The 24,092-nt window shown below is 40.6% G+C and overlaps 1 protein-coding gene across 1 annotated transcript in view; it reads right to left on the reverse strand.

Moving 5' to 3' along the window:
• Positions 1–24,092, reverse strand: part of LOXHD1 (lipoxygenase homology PLAT domains 1) — a 929,469-nt gene that overhangs the window by 464,574 nt on the left and 440,803 nt on the right. The window contains exons 11-13 of the mRNA XM_069218871.1: positions 17,905–18,003; positions 16,268–16,416; positions 4,748–4,871 (exon numbers count right to left, since the gene is read on the reverse strand). Of these exons, the coding sequence (XP_069074972.1) occupies positions 4,748–4,871; positions 16,268–16,416; positions 17,905–18,003 (372 nt within the window). The remainder of the gene's footprint in view (positions 1–4,747; positions 4,872–16,267; positions 16,417–17,904; positions 18,004–24,092) is intronic.

Here is a 24,092-nt window from a genome sequence, read left to right on the forward strand (position 1 = left end):
ACTCACCCATCCCTCCCCTCTGACCCTCAGTCCACCTCTCACTGTCCACTGAACCACAGATCTTTTGTGGTCGTTAACACAATTATTAAAGGCTCTTAGTAGATGTGTTATTTAGTCAGACACACACACTGGCTGTGTCACTAAATGCCACTTTGGCTAGAGGTACAAGGGGCCAGATATACGCACAATCGTTTGCAATTTGTGACCAGTATTTTTGCGACCAGTGTGGTAGTTTGCCAAGCGACTGTACTACAAGGTCGATTTGCAAATCACCAGTTCGTAGTGGGTCGCAATTTGACCTACTTTCTCAATATTAATGAGGTAGATTGCAAATGTTGACCCCCTAGGAATCACAGCCATCAAAGGAAAGCATTTCTTTCTTTAAATGCAACTTGGTACACATAAAAGAAAACGGGATGTGTTTAAAAAAAAATAATAATAATAATGTCATTTTTATTTTAAAGAATAGGCAGTGGTACTCTCCATAAATATTTTTTCAACATTCACAGAGGGGCAGTGGTCCCTTGGTGGTTACTACCTCCTCTGAGGTGTTGGTAAACCTTTAATGTTTTGCAACTGCATTTCAGAGCACCACCTCAATACATGCCACTACGAGTCGGTATTTGGAAGGGAAGACCTAAACACACCCCTTCCAAATACCGAATTGATATTAGATCCTAAACCCAAATTGCAATTCAGTAATATGTTACTAAATTGTAAGTTGGGTTTGATACATTAGAAAAAAGCCTTTTTTGCATTCACAAAACAACTGTTTCTGCGCATCAGGCCGGTTGCGACTGCAAATATGCTTCATACATCTGGTTATACAAATGTTAATAAATGTAATACCCACCACAGGCAGTTACTAAAGCTCACTCCAGAGTCAGTTTCAGTATGTACAAGTGTGCAGAAGCAATGGAGGCCTATAAACCTCACTGCGGAGTCAGATATGCACTGGATGTTAGTGCATGTGCCACAGGTGGTTACCAAAGGTCACCATGGAGTCAGACATGCAGTGAAGATATCTTTGATGCAAGACCATAGATGATTACTAAAACTTACTGAGCAGTCAGGCACATACACTAAATGCATCATGGGTGCAGTATCACATCAGGAAGATACTCAAAGTCACTGATGAGGAAGGCACAAATTCTATATCCATCAAGGGTGCAGTACCATAGGAGGTAACTAAAGGTCACTGTGGAATGAGGCGCATAAGCTGGATGTACTCTGGGTGCGGAACCACAGACGGATACTAAAGGTCACTGAGAGGAGACAGCACATACAGGGAGTGCAGAATTATTAGGCAAATGAGTATTTTGACCACATCATCCTCTTTATGCATGTTGTCTTACTCCAAGCTGTATAGGCTCGAAAGCCTACTACCAATTAAGCATATTAGGTGATGTGCATCTCTGTAATGAGAAGGGGTGTGGTCTAATGACATCAACACCCTATATCAGGTGTGCATAATTATTAGGCAACTTCATTTCCTTTGGCAAAATGGGTCAAAAGAAGGACTTGACAGGCTCAGAAAAGTCAAAAATAGTGAGATATCATGCAGAGGGATGCAGCACTCTTAAAATTGCAAAGCTTCTGAAGCGTGATCATCGAACAATCAAGCGTTTCATTCAAAATAGTCAACAGGGTCGCAAGAAGCGTGTGGAAAAACCAAGGCACAAAATAACTGCCCATGAACTGAGAAAAGTCAAGCGTGCAGCTGCCACGATGCCACTTGCCACCAGTTTGGCCATATTTCAGAGCTGCAACATCACTGGAGTGCCCAAAAGCACAAGGTGTGCAATACTCAGAGACATGGCCAAGGTAAGAAAGGCTGAAAGACGACCACCACTGAACAAGACACACAAGCTGAAACGCCAAGACTGGGCCAAGAAATATCTCAAGACTGATTTTTCTAAGGTTTTATGGACTGATGAAATGAGAGTGAGTCTTGATGGGCCAGATGGATGGGCCCGTGGCTGGATTGGTAAAGGGCAGAGAGCTCCAGTCCAACTCAGACGCCAGCAAGGTGGAGGTGGAGTACTGGTTTGGGCTGGTATCATCAAAGATGAGCTTGTGGGGCCTTTTCGGGTTGAGGATGGAGTCAAGCTCAACTCCCAGTCCTACTGCCAGTTCCTGGAAGACACCTTCTTCAAGCAGTGGTACAGGAAGAAGTCTGCATCCTTCAAGAAAAACATGATTTTCATGCAGGACAATGCTCCATCACACGCTTCCAAGTACTCCACAGCGTGGCTGGCAAGAAAGGGTACAAAAGAAGGAAATCTAATGACATGGCCTCCTTGTTCACCTGATCTGAACCCCATTGAGAACCTGTGGTCCATCATCAAATGTGAGATTTATAAGGAGGGAAAACAGTACACCTCTCTGAACAGTGTCTGGGGGGCTGTGGTTGCTGCTGCACGCAATGTTGATGGTGAACAGATCAAAACACTGACAGAATCCATGGATGGCAGGCTTTTGAGTGTCCTTGCAAAGAAAGGTGGCTATATTGGTCACTGATTTGTTTTTGTTTTGTTTTTGAATGTCAGTAATGTATATTTGTGAATGTTGAGATGTTATATTGGTTTCACTGTTAATAATAAATAATTGAAATGGGTATATATTTTTTTTTGTTAAGTTGCCTAATAATTATGCACAGTAATAGTCACCTGCACACACAGATATCCCCCTAACATAGCTAAAACTAAAAACAAACTAAAAACTACTTCCAAAAATATTCAGCTTTGATATTAATGAGTTTTTTGGGTTCATTGAGAACATGGTTGTTGTTCAATAATAAAATTAATCCTCAAAAATACAACTTGCCTAATAATTCTGCACTCCCTGTACACTGAGTGCATCACGGGTGCAGTATCAGAGGAAGATACTCAAGGTTACAGATGAGTCATGCACAAGTTCTTTATACATTCTGGGTGCAGTACCACGGCTGCTTACTAAAGGTCACTATGGAGTGCAGCGCATACACTGGATGCATCATGGGTGCAATACCACAGGAAGTTACAAAAAGTCACTGACGAATCAGGCTCAAACTCTGGATGCATCATGGATGGATTTGGTACCCCAGGAGGTAACTAAAAGTCACTATAAACTCAGGCTCATATACTATATGGATCATGGGTGCAGTACCACAAGCATTTACTACTGCTCATTGTGGAAACAGACATACAATGGTATGTTGTGGGTAAAGGACTACAAGCTATCACTAAATATCACTTTGGAGTTAGACAAGGACTCAATGTTGAAAAATATAGTCCGCAGGTGGTTACTACAGGTAACTGTGGAATCAGACACACAGAAGAATTGGCTGTATCATGGCAGAGTCTCAAAGTGGTGACTAATGTCCTTGTGGAGTCAGACAAACAATACATGCAAACAGATGTGGACTCAGAGGCAGTTAGTATACTGATGCATGATGGGAGTAATACTAAGGGAGTAATACTAAGGGTCAGACACAAGCCCCAGATACACTGTGGGTGCAATATCACAGGTGATTAGTAAAAGTCACATTGGAGTCAGGCACAAGCACGTGCTGTATTCTGGATGCAGTACCACAGTCGGATAGTAAAGGTCACTGTGGTGTCAGGCACATGCTCTGGATGTACCGTCCATGCAGGACCATAAGTGGTTACTAAAGGGCGTGTGGATCAGGCGCTGGACGCTAATGGACACAGCATCACCGAAAGGTACAAAAGATCACTATGGTGTCAGGCACTCAACCTGGATATATTCTGGCTACAGTACCGCAGGTGCTATATCCAGAATACTAAAGGCCACTGTGCAATCAGGCGCTGGATGTTAATGGACGCAGCATCATTGAAAGATATGAACTATCATTGGGGCGTCAGGCACAAACTGGATATATTTCGGATACTGTACCATAGGTGGGTCTAAAGTTCACTGTGGACTCAGGCGCATGCTCTGAATGTGTTGTACATGCTGGACCACAGCTGGTTACTAAAGGCCAGTGTTTTGAGTCAGGCATTGGATGCTATTAGACGCAGAATTACTGAAAGGTACAAAAGATCATTGTGGTGTCAGGCACATAGTGGCTATATTTAGGATACAGTGTCACAGGTGGGTGCTAAAGGTCACTGTGGAGTCAGGCACGTGCACTGGATGTCTCCTGGGCGCAGTACCAAATTCGATTACTAATAGTCACTGGGGAGTCAGGCACAAGCTCTGGATTTGCAAGATCACTATGAAGTCAGGCATCTATATGGAATTCATCAGGGTGAAATGATACAGGTGGCTAGAGGTCACTCTGGAAGCAAAGCGAATAGAAGCGTGCTTTACCAACTGCAGCAGCACACAGGCCATAAATGCGTGTCACTGTGCAAGCGCAATGCTCGCTGTGGAAGCAGGCACAGCACCAGGTGTACCACAAAGCACAATCACAGGTTTTTACAAGAGATCACCATGGAGTCAGACACCGGAGGTTGAGTGGGCTGCAAATGCTCCACCAAACCTATGTATCTCTAAATCTGTAACCTGAGATCTCAAAATATAAATTTACTTTCTTGCAGTAATCAGTACAAACACTCAAAATTGTCATATAAATCATAAATGTGTAGGTGAGACCCCTAATTTCAACCAAAATGAACTTTTAAAGGTCAGCATTGTCGCTCATGAAAATGGGAATTATTTACACGCCAGTTAATGGTATAGATTTATGTTTAAAACATAGATCATCCTTGCACTTTGGTATTTTTTGGTGTATTGTTCTTACCTGTGGCTTCGCTTCCACCCACTAAAATATCCCTTTGAATCTTGCCATCATCTTCATCGATAGCAAACCAGCGAGAGACAGGGAATTCATACACAGCTTTGTTTCCAATGTCCTCAATGATCACCTGAGCGAGGAAAAGTTAATGTGTTAAAATAAGTAGCCAGAAATCGAACCATACATGATGACTTCTTTTGTAAATGACTTGGACGTGCAACCACTTCTTAAAATGCTTACAGCCAGGCGCCTCTCACTACAAATAGTAAAATCCAGACATGTTTCCTTGTTATCATCAATGAATATGAGAAACATTTACATATAATGAAATTCAGTGGCTAACAGTTTAACAACTATTGATCACCATGAAAATACAACTGGAATTCACGGTTCAGTAGATCGCCACCTTCCGCCCTCCCACCCCGACTGTCAGTGAAATTCATCATTCAGGGTGTTGTTCCAGTACCAGATGTGCTGCTGGATCAGTATATCATCTGGCTAGCTGGCATCTCAGATTTATATAAGCTCTCTGATTGTGTATTTGCAAATCCACTGGAATTATGTGTCATGGGACGACCAAGTTATGCAGCAGGGTTGATTAAATTATTTGGCAAGGAAAGGCAAATTATGTGGTCTAATGAGGTACATTTTGTGACATTATTGCTAAATTATTTCGTCTATTTTACAAGTTCACATTGTTTGGTCAATGATTCCACCTTCTTAGTAACAGTTTAACACTCAAATACAAAAAACAGGCAATTGAAAGGTGACCAGTCGACTTTTGTGAATGACCCTTCACAGTGCAGCAATATATGTTGCCACATTTGTTTGTATCTTTGATCTATTTGAGCTAGAAACATTTTTTGGCAAAATCTGCAAGTTATGCAGCAGATAACGGATTATGTGGCAAATGTAGCAAATCCAAAAACGCACCTGCCAAAGAATTGCATATGTCCAGTGGCCCTGCATATCTGCAGAGGTTTGTGGGTAACCAAATGTGGAGATGCCTTGAGAATTGCAGCGCAAATTTTTGGGAATTCCATTTACATATTAGTGCCTCAAAGGAATCACTAGATTGTCCCCAGAGGACATTTAAGTGAATATAAAATGGATATAAAGTGGAAGATATGCATCTGCGATTCTTATGCACATCTACTGATATGTTCCAGAGAAGTTCTTTGTGTATTATAATTTAAGCAGTAACTTCTAATGGACAAGTTTCAACAGACGGTCGGTTGAAGCCTGACGAACAATTATTAAGATCTACAAGAATACCCGTTTTCTGCACTCACAACCCTATCAAATAGTGCTTGGAGTCACACCCTGCAAATGCTACTGGTATGATGTATGTATTATTCAGTATAAGCTGGGATGGATGTGCTACAATTCTGTTAGATGGCTATGTTGACTCCAATGCACCCATCCAAAGGATCTAAATCACAGAATCTGTGTATATTTCATAATTACAGTTATGCTAACCTAAGTTTCTTTGTGACAGATTTGACACGTCAACCTCAAATCAGTTGTGTATGTGGCCTACAATGGTTTACACAGCTGAAATGTAAGATGGTTTGCAAATTACATTTTCTATGGTAACACAAATAGCTGTCCATGGTTTCTGCAGAGGCTTCAAATTGGCTGATTTCAAAGTGCTACTTTTTTAAATTAATCCTTTTTTAAGCCTTTCTAGTTAACCTTTATTACTAAAAGACACAAACTCACAGCTGAAAGCCTTTAGGTTAATAAGAATGACAACATCAATATAAACATTGGATTTTACCTATTTGTTATCTGTTTCAGGAGCTGCCATACTGCCAAACAAAACTTTATTTAGCCTTAAGGAAAAAGCAGAACCACTTAGGGTTGACATCTGGTAGTCCAACCTGGTAAATCGTAGCCAACTGAATAGCATCAAATGTTTACAGTGCACTGGGCTTCAGGACAGCACAGCTCCATACCAAGTTGTTAGACCTGACAGCCTTAGGGTGGTCACCACTAACTTTTTGCCTGCCTCCCTCCACTTTTTGGACACTGTTTTTGCTGGCTTTTAGACTCTGCACACTTTATCACTGCTAACCACCAGTGCTAAAGTGCCTATGCTCTCTCCCTTTAAACATGGTAACCTTAGATCATACTTGATTGGACTATTTAATTTACTTATAAGTCCCTAGTAATGTGCACTATATGTGCCTAGGGCCTCTAGATTAAATGCTACTAGTGGGCCTGCAGCACTGGTTGTGCCACCCACTTAAGTAGCCCCTTTACCTTGTCTCAGGCCTGCCATTGCAAGGCCTGTGGGTGCAGTTTCACTGTCACCTCGACTTGGCATTTAAAAGTACCTGCCAAGCCTAAACCTCCCCATTCTCCACATATAAGTCACCTCTAATGTGTGCCCTAGGTAACCCCTAGAGCAGGGTGCGGTGTGGGTGAAAGGCAGGACATGTACCTGTGTAGTTTACATGTCCTGGTAGTGTAAAACTCCTAAATTCGTTTTTGCACTACTGTGAGGCCTGCTCCCTTCATAGGCTAACATTGGGGCTGCCCTCATACAGTATTGAAGTGGTAGCTGCTGATCTGAAAGGAGTAGGAAGGTCATATTTAGTATGGCCAGAATGGTAATACAAAATCCTGCTGACTGGTGAAGTTGGATTTCATATTACTATTCTAGAAATGCCACTTTTAGAAAGTGAGCATTTCTTTGCACTTAAATCTTTCTGTGCCTTACAATCCACGTCTGGCTGGGCTTAGTTGACAGCTCCTTGTGCATTCACTCAGACACACCCCAAACACAGGGTACTCAGCCTCACTTGCATACATCTGCATTTTGAATGGGTCTTCCTGGGCTGGGAGGGTGGAGGGCCTGCTCTCTCACAAAGGACTGCCACACCCCCTAATAGGACCCTGGCAGACAGGATTGGACTGAAAGGGGACCTGGTGCACTTCTTAGCCACTCTTTGAAGTCTCCCCCACTTCAAAGGCACATTTGGGTATAAAACAGGGCCTCTGCCCTACCTCATCAGACACTTCCTGGAGAAGAAACCTGAACCAGAAACTACATCCTGCCAAGAAGAACTGCCTGGCTGCTCAAATGACTTACCTGTCTGCTTTCTACAAAGGACTGCTGCTTTGCTGTTGGCCTGCTGCCTTGCTGAACTCTTGTCTGGCTGTGAAAGTGCTCTCCAAGGGCTTGGATAGAGCTTGCCTCCTGTTCCCTGAAGTCTCAGGACCAAAAAGACTTCTCTTTTTCACTTGGACACTCCGTGCGCGAAATTTTCGACGCACAGCTTGTTCCGCGGCGAGAAAAATGGTGCACACCAACGCTGATGGACGCGACGCCTTCGGGACGACCGGAACTTCGACGCACGGCTTCGCAAGGACAACGCCGCCCGACCTCCAGAGGAGAAATCGACGCGACGCCTGCCGTGAGATCGAAACTTCGACGCGCAGCCCCGCAGAACGACGCGCAGCTGGAAAACAAGCAGGAAAATCCACGCACAGACCCGGGACATCTGGTAATCCCCGCGATCCACAGAAAGAGACTGTCCGTGCGCCGGAAAACGATGCACGACTTCCCCACGTGGAATATAACGACGCAAGTCCGTGTGTGCTGGGGAGAAATCGACACACACACCATTTTTCCACGTATCTCTTCTTCTGTGGCCCTCTGAGGAGAATTTCCACTCCAAACCAGGTACTTTGTGCTTGAAAGAGACTTTGTTTGCTTTTTAAAGACTTAAGACACTTTAAATCACTTTTCAGTGATATCTCTACAAATTCACATTGCAACTTTATTCGTTTTGACCTACAATTATCCTGATAAATATTATATATTTTTCGAAACACTGTGTGGTGTATTTTTGTGGTGCTATATGGTGGTATTGTATGATTTATTGCACAAATACTTTACACATTGCCTTCTAAGTTAAGCCTGACTGCCCGTGCCAAGCTACCAGAGGGTGGGCACAGGCTAATTTTGGATTGTGTGTGACTTACCCTGACTAGAGTGAGGGTTCTTGCTTGGACAGAGGGTAACCTGACTGCCAACCAAAAAACCCATTTCAACACAAGCCAAATAAATCCAAGGAGGAAAGGGGCTTCATTTGAGCCAGGAGTGGGTAGAACTGTGTGAGAACTGAAAAGAAGCTTAAGAAAGGTATGGGTCTGCCGCTTTTAATGTTCTGCACCCCAGTGATTTAAATTTTTCCCTGTTATTACTTTGAGACCATCGTGCCACCGATCCCCATATCTAATTTTCTTTATTTTTGTGTCATTTCAGTCATTACATTTCATTCTTTTCAAATAAATTAGTTTGAGGTTTCTGACATCATTACTTGTTAACTATATATTTTTTGGTGTAGCTGCACATGCACCGTTTGCATTTACGGCTACTACCTCTGGTTTGTCCCTTGCGACCCCTGGCACTGCCTTTGCGACCCCTGGGATCAAAGGTGGCAAAACCAGTCCCCGGCACACAAGGGCAGCCCGACTTCCCTTATTTTTTGTCAATTTCTATAACACTGAGCGTAAATAATGTTATTATTCGTAATTAGTGTAATAAGGATTAAATTACAGTTTGCTAAAATATGACCCCCCCCCCGCAGCTGAGGTAAGTAAAAAAAATATTTAAATGTATGTTGTGTGCATGCTTGCGGGGAGAGTGTGCTTATGTGAGAACCAGTGTGTGTATGTGTAAATGTGTGTGTATTCTTTGGCGTGTATGAGTGAAAGTAAAGGTTAAATGGCAAGTGATGACACCTCCGGTAACCCTGACATTTTGGTAAATTAGCGTTCATGGGGCTAGGGATTCCTAGAGAAAATGTCTACGTAGTCTACTTTGACTTTGTGGGAGCTCAGCCATAGCCCACATCAAGTCTGTGGTGTCTCTTCCCCATAGTTTAACAGTCTGGTTTCAAGCAGGTCACTGGTGCTGTCAAGATCATATAAACATGTCAGAAACACGGGGGACTCACAGATTTGATGCTAAACCTGGGCTCCTTTGTATTGATATCCCTGGGCTGTTATGGAGTTGGTTACTGTGATGTTCTCAGGTATACTTAACAAGGTTAATCACAATTTAAGATGAAATCAGTATATTGCATACACCTTCCAAAGAACTTAAATGGAAAAATCTTTTTTCTAGTGGAGTGCTTATCACAATAGAAAAAACAAATACAGAAACCACTTGAAATAGCATAGAGACCCCAAGACTGCCAATTCAACGAAATGCCAAGGGTAGCAGAAGACACCTCAATGACATCCCAGGAAGTGACACCAAACGACCTTTGACTCTGATATCACTGAAAGCTCTTGTATACCTTAAAGGGAGAAAGTATGGCTAAATCAAAGGGAGATGCTCACAAAAGAGATTTAAATAACAGTAGAGGTCAGGACCACTAGTACTAATTCGTAGGTAGTATACATTGTATATGAACTATCTTGTTAGCTTGATTTAGTCCTTTCCTTATGATTCATAATACATTTTAATTTATCAATTTTTTCAAGGACATATCACAAATATGGAACACAGAGGTGACAGTTCTGTTCTGTTCAAAAACATATTTTTTAAAGTATTCTCAGTAATAGACTATGCAACAATTTAAAAATATGTGCATTTTTTATTTTGCTTATTTTCTTTTGCTTGATAAAGAGTGCCAGTCCACTGCTGAATTTATCTTAAAGTGTTATCTGCAGAATGTACACAGTATTCGTCAGATCACTGTTTATCTTCTGTGCTTGGTACTGCGTTTGCCACCCATGAGGCCTGGGTTTGCAAAATCAGTGCTGGAGGTTGCAGGGGCAAGCCACGGGTCGAAGTGACCCCTAAATGACGCCCATTGGATGGTTCATGTGCATTTAGAAAAAATGTTCTCACTAAAAGATTTCTTCCCCTATGCTGCCGCCAATGATTTCTCTCAGTTGGTCAATATTGAGATATAACAAAAGAGAAGAGAATTCTCAACCTGCAAGTAGCTCATAGAAAGAATCCCCACCCACCCTTCACCCCGATGCAGTCCTCTTGGTTATGGTACACTCTTGACTGACTGAGCTTGTATAACTATAAGTCATAGACAAACACCATAGAGGCATGCTACACCAGCCCTTTAAGTTTACAATATAAAGGCCCTAGGTGCAGCCTTGTATGGCTGTGAAATGTGCGGATTTGTGAACACACAAACTCTAACTACAGTTGAAAATAAGTTTATTAGATCGATCCTCGGCCTTCAGGCAAGTGCCCGATGATTCCTTTGGGTCTAGATTTGGTCCAAAGACATTCGCTCAAAAAGTTCAGTGTAGAACGCTTTTTATATAGGCATTGATTGTTGTCGACAACAGCATTACGCTCCTCTTGTATAGGCCTGAAAGATCTTAAGCCTACCGCATGTGTATGCGAAATCCCATGGCTGAATTCTATGAGATTGCTATTGGGGAAATAGGAGCTGGTGAATATGTGGGTTTCTGCCGAAGAGACGTGTTTAATTGTGAAAACTACTCTAAAAGAAATCTATTGGGAATTTGCTATCGCTCAACTTACTGCAACTAGCAGAGGTTCCCTGACAAGGGATTTCCTTGATATGCTATGAACCTGCCATAGACACATAACTCCCCATTTGTCATGTAAGCTGTATATTCAGTTCAGGTACAGGACACTTCCAACCAAGACATTTTGTAGTAATTGGTCTAGAGCTGCACCTGGGATGTTCTACGTCCTGTCTGTGAAGAGGCTGCGGAAACACTAATGCATATTCTGTTCTTTTCCCCAGCATATCGGTACCAGAGAAGTAAGTGGGTTGCCCCCCTTTGTAGGAAGTTAGGCACTGGATGATACATGGAGGCATACACAATACTCAGCACTGACAGAAGCAAACTGATGTTTTTTACACTTTCCAGATTCTTAATGTCAGTTTGAATCTGGTGTAGCAAGTGTCTACAAGCAGGAACAGTCTAAGAAATGGCAAAGCAAGCCACCCATGGTTTTCATGACCTTTTATCTTTTTAATCATTTTGCGTTTTATGAATTGTGAGATTGTATGACCTCTGTAGGTTGTCTGATATAGGACTTAATTGCTAATTGCACATCCCTCTACAGGAGGAAGTAACCCACAGGTAGAAACCAACACTTGTTTTCAAATGGTAGTATGGCAGTATCAGGAGGGCTATGTTTGGCACTTGGGATTTTAACTCTTAATTTGATGTTGTGTACCCTATTTTGCCCTATGCTCTGCACTAAGTCCTTCTATTTTTACTTTGATTGTTCTTTTTTTTTTATAATGAATTTAATGAGCACTTGCACCTTCTCTGGTCTAAAATTGCATTCTATACTTTTGTTAAGTATTTTGTCAGCCTGTTATTCATTTTATAGCATTATGTATACTGCGATGTTGAACCTCTATGTTATTGCCTTTATTCAGTAATGTAAGTATGTTTCTGATCTCTGGTGATATTTATTCGGATCTTGTAAAGATGTTTAATATGTTTTTTATGTATGTTGTACTTTTATGATCCTGGAGATCGAAATAAAGTTATTATGAGTATGATGCCTCTGACTGAGCAAGATGCTGTGCTCTCCGACAACTCCCCGAGCTCTTCCTCTGCCGTCCTGTCAATGGCATTAAGTTGGATGAAAAAACATGGGTTGTCTGTAAAGCGGCATGGCTTCCGTAATTAAGGGCATGGCTTAAACATGTAAACTAAGAAACATATTTATCAGCCCCTTTGTGCCGCCGTTGCATCACTTTTTGTGATGCAAAGGCGGAGCAAATCTTGAACTCATATCTACGAGGCCACGCAAAGCCACTTTGAGTAGCTCAAATTGCTGCGTTGACTTACTCTGTGCAAGAAAGGTGTTCCGTGAGCATTGCGGTGGGTGTTCTTACACAACACCCATGGATTTTGATGCATTCCCAGATTTATAAGACCTTGTAGACCTAGGAATGTGCCAAAATCTTACGCCTCCGTAGGAGAGGCACAACAAGACAAAATATGTTTATTTCTCCTCGTTTTTCCTCTTTCTATGTGTGCTGCATTCTAGTGCAAGGGTGCCTGCAATAGTGCTAGGCTGCTGAAATGGCACCAGCGCAGTAGGAATGTACAGGAATGTGTCTTATAGCACAGATGCGACTAATTCCTGCACTTTCCCTTTGACCCAGGGCAGCGCAGCGAGGTGACTTGTGCGCTGTTTTGTGTGGTAAGCCCATAAATATGGGCCTAAATATCTGTTATTTCCATAGTGTGTTTGTCTTCTGGTATTCCTCCTTCAGTTTTCTAATGTTGCTTCCAGATACCTAACACCACAACTGACATGCATCTGAAACCAGCCAGGGCTATAGGCTTTGTCAAGGGTTGTTAGCTGTTAAGGATAAGTGAATAGCAGTGATTTTGTTGTAAATAATTAATATTGAAAATGTTTCAATTCTGAAATTGAGTCTGTGAATTAAACATTACTTAGGACTCTAAAACGAGTTGTGGTCTTTAGAGAGCCTTAATCACTAACATTATGTTCACTCTGTTTGACATGTATGTCTGTTTTTTCTATCCACATCTCGTCCATCTACATATCTTACCTCTAATATCTTCCTCTTTGTCACTCTCTTTTCACTGTCTCCTGTTTACCCTTCTTCCCATCCTTCACTTTACCACCCCTATTCTCCACTTCACCACCCCCTCTGCAACGAGGCCAATGATTGGATGACCAGATGTTCTGAACACTTTTGTGACTCACTGCCAGGCACTCACTGCCTTCAGCCTCAACTCCAGACCTCTCAAAATCGTAGCCCATTATAAGCACTTGGAAACTAAGTTCAAAGTATGCACTACACAAGAGGAATATATTACACAAACAAAAATTGAAACACAACATCCTGTAAATAGCCTATTTGATCTGGCATTCCCTAGGAGCTTTAAACATTTTAAATATAAACAGGACCTAAATTGCTGACATGGATTACTTTAATGCTTTTTAAACTCATTGTTCAGAAATCGATCAGTGTGTTTGTCAGTAATGTTAAGGACATGAAGATGGAGCCCAGGAGAGACCTGTTTGAATCTGTGTTTTTAATTAATGCTGGGTCTGAGATCTGGTGTGACCTGGCCCACTTAAAACCCTAATTCTGATTTAGAGCCCAATCTCAGAGCACCTCCTTTGCCCAGCTCCAACCCTCCTATCATAATCTGTCTTCTTCTCTTACACCTCCATAACATCAACAGCCTCAGACATCAGCAATCACCTACACCAAATCAGTCTCACACTATCTCTTACATTAGAGTCAGTAACTCCCAGGGGTACAAACATCACTCTATAGCTATTAATACAGTAAATCGCCTTTGACGAAATACACATTCCTGCAGCACTTCCCCTTAGCATAGCATAGCTAAAGGACAGTATTCGTGCAATATGTGCACGCGGGTTCCTGATGCTGTGGAGAACCCCCCACAAGTTCCCCTCATCCTTCATTCTGCCTTTCATGGAGCTTTTCAGTCATACTCCGGGGAAGCTGCAATAGTTTCAGGCTCTGTGGAGTACTCCTGGGATGCTGTAATTGTCCCATTCTTTGAACTGTGCTGACGCAGAAAGGGTATGGGTGTGTCTTTATCACACCTTCAGCACATACATTATTTTGAAAAGCCTCTGAGTTGGAGCATGGGCTACAGAGAGCGTGGCTTGGGAGCACAGTGCAGTAATGGAGTCTTCGTGCTTTTGGGCTCTGCAGTCAGCAGTCAATGCACTAATTCAGAGTTTTTAAAAAATAATGTATGCACTGTAGATGGAAAAAAACAGAAAGGCACAGACCTCTTCTACATCAATGGTGGGCAGAGCACATGATCATGACATTGCCCCAGGAATTGTATTATGAATTTCTATTTATGACTGTGTTACATCATTTTTAAATTATTAGTAATTATACATAGTGTATTAGGTGTTGCACATTATCCAATTGCAATTCAACATCTATTTTCTATTCCACAGGATGAACATCTTTCCTGTGGTGAAATCCTGTTTGCCATATCTCCAGAAATGTTCTGAGTATTACCTGCTGAGACAGAAAATGGGCCATATAAAAGTTTGTGAATACCCACAAACATGTGCTTTTGCATATGTGCTCAAATTTCCCAGGGTATACTTGCTTTGGAACTTCTATTACCGGCACTCAGAGAAGATTTAGGGCCTGATTTAGAGTTTGCTAGATGAGATGTTATGTCAAAAATGTAATGGATACCCTGTCTGCTGTATTACAAGTGCATAACATCCTATTACACTTGTAGTAGGGTGGATAGATCTCTGTCACATTTGTGGCAAGGTTCTTATCCTGCAAACTCTAGATCGGGCCCTTGCTCCCCTGAACAAGTGCATCTCCACTATCTGTTTATCCTAAATATGGGATGTAATATAAACTGTTAAATTAAACAGGTGCACAAGTGGTCATGAGAATTAGGCCCCGATACGTGGCCCTCCTTTACTCAGCAGGTGCCGCCCCAGTGCAAATGGCTTGAATTTCCCTGGGCAGCATCTCCATTGTTAATAAACACAGACTCTCACTTGTACCAAAGTCGTGGCTTACATCTATACAGTCCTAATCTAGCTGATCCTATCTATGCAGTGCACGTCTCTATTGATCGCTTTTACTAGTACTCTCTAATAGTATATGCTTTTAAAGAGGCATTTAGAGCTTTTACATTAAGGCATTTCAACTCCTTTTCCCAGAGCCAAATACATTATTTCTAGCCTGTTCCCATTTGCAAACCCCACATCTGTATGTGCTTTTTAAGTCACCAGTGATTTACAATTACACCTAACATTCAGATGTAAGCTTCCAGTTAAAGGTTACACTAGAGGTCATCTGGGTCTGCAAGAGTGATCTCGGAGGCAGCTTAGTACTTGAGCAGCAGATATCTTTGAGGATCTGTAGTACCAGACTTGGATGCCTTGGTTGAGTCAACATCCCTTGCAGTGACAGAGCATTGGTTCAACATGACAATAACCTTCAACAGCCAAAATCTGGACATGGCAAACGTATTAAAATTGTATGTCACTGTAACGGATGCAGATGTGCTTGGCTGGTTAATGCAACAGTGAGACTTCCTTACTTGTATACAGCTTTGTATAGCCCCATACTCATGTAATGGGCAGATCCTCACATTTATGGGGATTAATAGCAAAAGCACACCATAATGCCAGCCTAGTACCTCTGTTACATGACCCTGTGCATCTGTTGAACTTCCCCCTCTCGTCCCAAACCCACATGCCCTGCCTGCATCTCTTACCAAAACCTAGGGACCTTGAAGTTAGGGTCTTGTCTACAGCTTTAGGAAGGCAAGTTACATGACAAGATTACATATACATCAGCTACCGCTGAACTGCAGTCTGAAATATTACAGTTAAATCCAATAGCTATTCTTTTGCATCAATATTCTTAAATATTTAGAAATTATAACCTGAAATAGAACTGAGAATTTAATCTTGCTCTGTCAGTACTGTTGACAAATGATGCTCATCCTTTAAGTATAAATTATTTATATTACAGAACAAACCTTCTCAAGAAACCAGCCTGCAGATGATCCCTTGTTGTTATGGCCAATGGTAATCTTCCTTATCTTGCCGAGATTTGGTGCATCAATTGTAAATTTGTCTTCAGCTCCCCGCTCAAAGTTGTCCTTGTCATTGTCGAGTCTTCGCTCCCCTGAGATAGAAACAACAGAGGCTCAGGAAGTGAACAATGGGCTATGGTACAGGCACTGAATACAGGAGCAACATCACATCAATGGAAAGGGAGCCTGCCTCATGCAGAAACTTGCCCACTGAAAAGTATTAACCAACCCACGAATCAGTGACAGGAGCAACCCCATGACAAGCTATGGATTATGTTTGACATTCTGAAGTTGATTTGTCCCTTTGATAATGCATAGCGTGGTTGTTGGGCATTAACCCATTCAGATGCCCAGTTTATTGGTGTGCTTTGCCTTCTGCATCCCCGCTTGGCTGCCAGTCATAATAGGTGTTGCTGAGCTGTACTGGCATACCCTGTCTTTCTTAGGGACTATGTAAGGTATTGAAATGGAGAGAATCTGGAATGTATTGACATGGTTGGATGAACGGATGTTAACTTTGGACGTCTACCTTCCAAGTCATCATCTACAGGCCATGGTGCCTATTCAAAAGGTAAATTTAGCCATGCAAATAAGTTTATGACTACATTTCCTTACTTATGCCTGCCGCCAGGAATTGGCAAAATTATTACTGAAGGTGCAAGTCCATTTATGTGCATGGGGATCTCCCCCATGAGTGCATACCTCTGTACCCATATATCCCACTCAGCCGTAAATGTTTGTGAATGCCCACAAACAACTATGTTCATGAGTATTCATCCACTTCTAACTTTTTCCTTTCCAGCCTGTAAATATTAATATTTATAATTCCTTTTCCAGGTTGAGGAGGGAAATAGATAAACAAGAAAAATGTGTATTTGTACATTCCATTCTCCCTTTGAGGAGTTCTCCACCATAAAGATCTTCCTAGAGTGAATGTGATCTCGATTTGGAAATTAATTGATTTTGCGAGGAATCCAAAGGAAACAGCTTTCCATTTAAGTTCCATGCAGACTCATAAATCTACACTAGAACACAGATTTAAATCTCTGTGTATTTCTTATGTAAATCTGCCCCTGTGTGTTCAAATATCTGTCTTGCTAATGCCAATAGTAAGATCATGCTTGGGATAGATTTCCCTCATTGGAGAAAACATATTGCATGAATAGATCCATAAAACAATTTGCTTGAACATCTGGTAAAGAAATGCACAAATGGTGCAAGTTTACTTTCATATCGCTATCTGCACTGTCTGAAATATTATGTAGTTTCAAAGGTTACTGGTGGGGTGAGTACTACTTTTTGGGGAAAAAACAACAATTCTCCCTTTCTTCCTTATGCATACAGTATTATATGCTGTCTGTGAGGTATCTACGTTTAATTGCTACACATTTGAAAGTTGATGCTTCAGTGTAAAATTCAAGATAGCTACCGTGTGTATGTCATTTTAATATTGTACTTTGAAATCCCACCTTCTCTTTAACATTCCATGTGAAAAGACTCTTTTGGCATATTTCAGATCATATTAAGTTAAAGTAAAAAACAGATGTGGCTTCAGAAACTCATCGCATGTCGACATTTACCAGTATCTCCATTCTCTCCGAAGATATTGAGGAAAACATCTGCGTCTGTCCCACTCCCGTTATTGGCACCGGTGAATACTCTGGCGACATATTTATTAACTGCAACAGAAAGAAACACACGTAGAGTAATAAGTACCAATGACTGTAGAGTATCACTGACTGACAACAGATACACCTCCTTTTCAGTAATCAATATAACCGATAACTATCACCACATTTTGAATAAAAAAGCGATTCCCATTGTATTTATATTTATTTGTTAGGAATATTAGTTAATAGAAACTGAAGTATTAGGACATAACAACAGACAGGAAGAGAAAAGTCCACCAGGACCTACTTTACAGAAATAATTGTATAGTAAAAAAAACAATACTGGAGTTTTATCTAAAGATTACATAAAGTTGGAGGCACTATCAAAGCATTCGTTACAACCAAAAGCGATAGTCCACAGCAATTCTACAAGAAGTATGTATTCTTGTGAGATCATATTACAGACCTGAAAAAGCAGGTAAGTAGTTTTGTTTGAGGAAAAGGAAATACAAAAATCTTGCACAAAACCTGACTTTCTGGAGATATTGTGCCAAGTGAATTAACTGTTAATGTGGAATCACTAGTGTTTTCACAAGAATACATTTTGAAGAACTCTTATGGACTATTTATCTTTCTGATTTATTAGCAATGCAGTATTATTAGGGAGTTCAAGTTTATATACATTTTATGAAATTAATGCATTCGTGGGGTAACTGATGTGTGGATCATTTAGCGATGGGTAACTTTTCCTACCGATAAAGTTCTTAAGAATCAGAGGTCTATCTGTATTGTTAAGTTTGCTTCATACTGAGATATCTTTACATTTTACATTATAAAGGTGCATGTTTGATAATTGGCTGTTTGTGCAGTTGTGGGGCAGGTTCTATTGTTTCTTGTGATGTACACTACTGAGCCTCAGCTGTTCTGGATCTGCTGGATTCTGGGTAAAACGGAAAGGTGTTAGCTTTTTGTGGGACAGAACATCTTACAGCCGTTCAGTGTTACAAAGTGTAAGAATACCAGAACCGATACTCAGTGATAAATATTCAACGTGCTGGTTCTGTCGATCTCTGAACACATGATACCATTTCCAAAGAGAGCAAGCATTAATAGGCGACGTAGCACACTGAACAGGGGTTCGGACCTCGCTCTGTCTCGTTTTGCTAAGTGAAAGTTTAGGGTCTAAATGTAAAACAATGTGTATAATAAATGGCATTCGTAATTTTGAGTTCCTTGGTTAGCACTAGAATGTGCTGCTAGCCAGGCAGTAAGTAGCCTTGCATGATTATATTTTGAAGCTCTGCCCTTTTCTAAATGATATCAGTGGCGGGTGTGGTTTGCGTTAAGCTGTCAATGCAGATGGTGGGGGAAGTATAAACAAATCAATGGAAGTGTGGATATTTTGAAGAACACCACTGATTAGGACGAACCCAGTAAATTGCAGTGAATTTGGAGGAAACACAAAACTGCCTGCAGTAATTCTACTACCATTACTGGTTCTTTGGCATTGGGATCAAATATTATATTTAAATCTTTCGGATGGCACCATCCCAAAAGATCAGAACCTTCACTTGTTATGTACATCCTTCCATGCACACCATTCCCTTTGAACATTATATTCAACCATTTAATTCCTATTACATTTATTCTTTTCTCTCTGTAATCTGAAGTCTTCATGTCTGCTTGTTGCAGAGCTTTAATCTCTCTCTTCAACACAGTTTCATAAGTGGCCTTGGCGATTAAAGTGAATAGACTTTCCAAATCAGCCAACGCCATGATTTCCACATCCCCTTCTGTGATATCACAATGCCGTTTCTCTTTCCTTTTTTACCTCTCCCTGTCAATGGTACCGTTCTTTATATCTTCTGTAGGATCTTCTATTTCATTTACAGTAAGTATGATATCTTGTATATGATCGCTCAGACCATCCGCTGTTTTCACACTAGCACCTTGCATTTTCCCCTTAGATTGCAGACTTTAGCTATGTGTCCCTTTTCCCCACAAGATCTACAAATTATGTTCCTTGCCCTGAATGCAGTACTCAAACTGATGAGTCCTGGACAACCACACCTATAGCATATAATATGCCTCCGTCCATCAGTGCTGTTATTGCCAGAATTTCCATACTTTATTGGCTTTTTTAACCTGACTTCTTAACCTCTACTGTGGCCTTTTTATCTATACTCCTGATGTTATTTCTTTCCATGTCAATTTCTTTCATCCATACATTATGTTCCATACCTCTTGCACTCTGAATGGATTCCTGTAAACTGGGGTCTTTAAATAATTACTTTTCTTTCACTTCTTTATTATTTTTTCATCTTATAACTTGATCTTGTATTAGAGAGTCTGTCAAATTGTGGAATTCACAAAAAACAGCTAAGCCCCTCCGAGTGCCACATAGCTCATTATGTCCTCATCCTGACCCTGCACTAGACAAAAGAATTTATGTGTCTTAAAAACAATATTACTTTGGGAGTGAAGTGTCTTTCTAGCATCTGGAGTGACATTTCATATACATTTATGGCTTGACTGTCCCCCATATCAAATTATATCTCAGGGAGATCATCATAAATTATTCTTCCTTCTATGCCAATGTGGTGTGAGAGAATGGCCTGCTTCCTTACTGGCCCATTCTTGTCTCCCCAAATGGCTAACATGTATGTAAATAATATGCTTTTCCATCTCTTCCAGGGAAACACTGGTTCTCCTGGCGTTGGCAGGAAGGTAGGAGGTGCTACCATACTTTGTTCAGCCATGCTTGCAAAATACTATTAATTGCCAAACTAAAATAATGTATTAAAACAATGTACTAATATAAAAAGGTAAAACAATTAATTAAAACAATTATGTAAAATAACAACAGTTACTTTATAACTTGTAGTCTTTCTTTTATTGTTGTATTTGTCTATTCCACAGTCCTTCTTCTGTTTTTATCACCACATATCCATATGATTCTCTCAGTGCCTGCCATCTATTGTGGCAGGTATAACAGGTATGCTCTTATACTTTTTCTTTACTTAATAGGTAATGTCTCCACCTAAGAGCATGTTTTGCCCGCGAGACATTTTATTTGTAGCATGCATGTTATTCCCCCAGATATCGGATTGGAGGTAATAGGTACCCGCACCTTGGTACGTGCATGTCTTTGTTTACACTGGGTCGCTCCAGTTGTACGCTGCGAGGCACAAGCATGCTCCTCCATCAGAGGAAAGGCCCAAGGGATTCTGCAGTGCATGCTGGTGAAGGTGACAGTGAAAATCACGAGGAGACTAGGGCAATGTGTGCAGGCAAGTTAATGATTTTTAACAATGCCGGCTTTCAGACTTTATACGCGAAGCCCATAGCTCTGTAATCTTTGGTGAGTCATTAGATTTGCAACATCACTTACTAATCAGAAGGTGAAAATATAAATTTGAACAATTATTAGGCATAACAATAGTAATCTTGCCTTTCTGAAAGTCTATATTTGTATCATCACTCATTATTGATGTGCAGCTTTGAGCAGTAAACATTGGTGCAAGTTCATATTTATAACTTCATTCAGCAACCCGTATATCATGTCCAGAGCTGACCAGTCACTTTATTCCACAATGTAGAATCACATTTGCACAACCACTTAGTAAAGCTAAATGCAACAGATTTGCAACATCCTTCAGTAACCCTTTGTCCCATGACCTGTAGCATCAGTCACCTCTAAACTCTGCCTGGAAAGCAAAGGTTGCAGCTTTTGCCTGGAAACATCTTCAGTGTTTGAGAGAACCACCAAACAGTCTGATATATGTTCCAAGCACAGAAAAATAGCCAGAGGAGTAGATTTCAGATGTTTCTAAATAGGGTGTGGTTCAGAGCTCAGACGTTACAACAGTGGGCAGCACACTGTTGATTTAACACTCACTTTTCACCCTTCCCTGGTCTTGAAAACTGATAAAGAAGGAAGTGAAAGGAATGGTTAGTTTCAAACAAAGACAGTATTGTTTGGATTAAAGATTATTATTGAGCACTGCTTCGTTTGCCACTGAATTTCTGCTAAGGGTTATCCTCAAGGTGTGTTGCCTGCGGACAACATTCACTAAATTACATTTGGCTACTTTGCACATTTCATTGATGGGGATTATGTTCCTGGAAAGTCACTGAACCCAATGCTGCAACTGGAAAGTGGGAATGGCTGATCCCTGTGAAGAAAGCTTTTTATTTTATTTTGTTGTTATCTTTATTGGTTTTTCAATCAAAGTCACATTGAACACGACCAGGTTTACAATTTGGTATGGTAACTTAAACCCAGCAACAATACAGACAACGATCTAACAAAGTACTGGTAACTATCATGAATGATTATCATTCCACAGCATGCAAAATATATCCTGAGATCCCAATCTCCTCCTCAACTGCCCACATAACAACCCTCATTGACAACCTCAGTATTCCCCCATGTGCAAATGTTATGGATAGAACCACACAAAGGCACAACACAATCCAAAAAAAGTATATAACAGGAGACAAAAACATTAGGTCCAGATCGGCCTGTGTACTCCATACTCTCGGGTGCAAGATCAATCCCTGATAAAGGGCCCCCAGATATCCTCAAAAGTCTGCAGTCCTGGTGCAGCGGAGAACTGGCTTCCACCCTTGATGTCACAATGTTGATCTATATGTGACTATAACGAAAACATAATGTGTCAACTAATGTTAGTTTAATGTAAATTTGTGCACTCAAAGTCAATAATGAAGTGCATTCACTGTAGAGTTAGGAAAAATTTATTGTGTGGTATAACCGCATTAATTGAAATGTATCCATTGACTTTTTAACCATCCTCATGTTATTTGAGAGTGTTTACCCCTAAAACAATAATGTTTTATGAAATGTGTGTACTAATATTGATGACTGACGTTGAGAAATGTAGTTTTGCATCATCTCATTTACATGAGTTGTTTTGTTTTTACATTAACTGTAACATGAAGCTTAAATGAGAATTTAATTGACATTATATAGTGCTTAAGTTAAAAATGCATAGCACAATGTGAATTGAATGTACAATTTTAATACTGCCTTAGCTTGACTCTACTAGGCCTGAATTTTCCTAATGTGAGAAACTGTGTTTCATTTCTACTAACATATCATTTATTTACATGTGTCCACATGAATTGTTTGTTTGGGAATAGATGTGCTATTGTCTTACTCATGGAGAGTCTGAGAAAACAACCTTGGAGAAAGTACATGGAGTGACAGAGAATATGAAGATTGGCACTAATGATACATGTTGCACAAAAGATGTACAGGTGACCCAGGACAGCAATCTTCCCAGGACTGTCTTGGAAACACACAGTATTGTGGCAGGTTCAACTGTGACAAGGACAAAGATGAGACCTGTGATCTGTGATTAGTGTGACTAAAAGAGATGTTCCCTGACTGAATCTGCAGTATTAACTAGGACTTTCACTAATCAATAGTAAACTAGATTCCCTTGGACTTGGAGAGGTACAGACCTCTGATTTCACCCTTTATTTCTCCCATGCTTTGCGGACTGTGGCTTAAGCTTACACTTGATGCTCTAAGAAAACTCTTGACCAAGCTTCTGAAATGTTGACACCTTCTCTTTGTACCTTCTTTTTGACTTCTTTTCTTAAATTTGTTTTGCCCCCAATTATACTTTTCCAAATCCTTTTTTGTCCTATTTTTGCTTTTTACCTTCTGCCCTTATGTCTTTTAGTTAGAATCCTTTTCGCATTGGTTTAGGTATAGTAGGAGAAATCCGGCTTGCCCATACCTAAGTTAGTTAGATGATTTTAATTTGCACTACTTTGTAAAAGATTTGACTAGCGCTTATTTTCAGAACACCAGATTCTTCTGTTGATATTCTATATTGCAATCACTGAGCATTTGGTTTGCCTTATGATAATCTGACAATTTTTGTCAGCCATTTCAGATTTCCCATGGTGATATTGTGTCTCTCCAGTATATTCTTGAGAATTGTCTACAATAACCGAAGTGTTCACTTGTAAATACCACCCAATATTTCCGACTTGGATCCTCATTGTGTAGCCAATTTCAAGATCGTACAAAGTGATTCATTAAAGCTTTAGCTTGTAAATCAGCCTTTCAAATGTCACTATTTTCTACTTGTCTCCGAACCAGGAATGAAACATCAGGATTTTAC

This window comes from Pleurodeles waltl, chromosome 1_1 (genome assembly GCF_031143425.1).
Source record: "Pleurodeles waltl isolate 20211129_DDA chromosome 1_1, aPleWal1.hap1.20221129, whole genome shotgun sequence".
Classification (NCBI taxonomy): Eukaryota; Metazoa; Chordata; class Amphibia; order Caudata; family Salamandridae; genus Pleurodeles; species Pleurodeles waltl.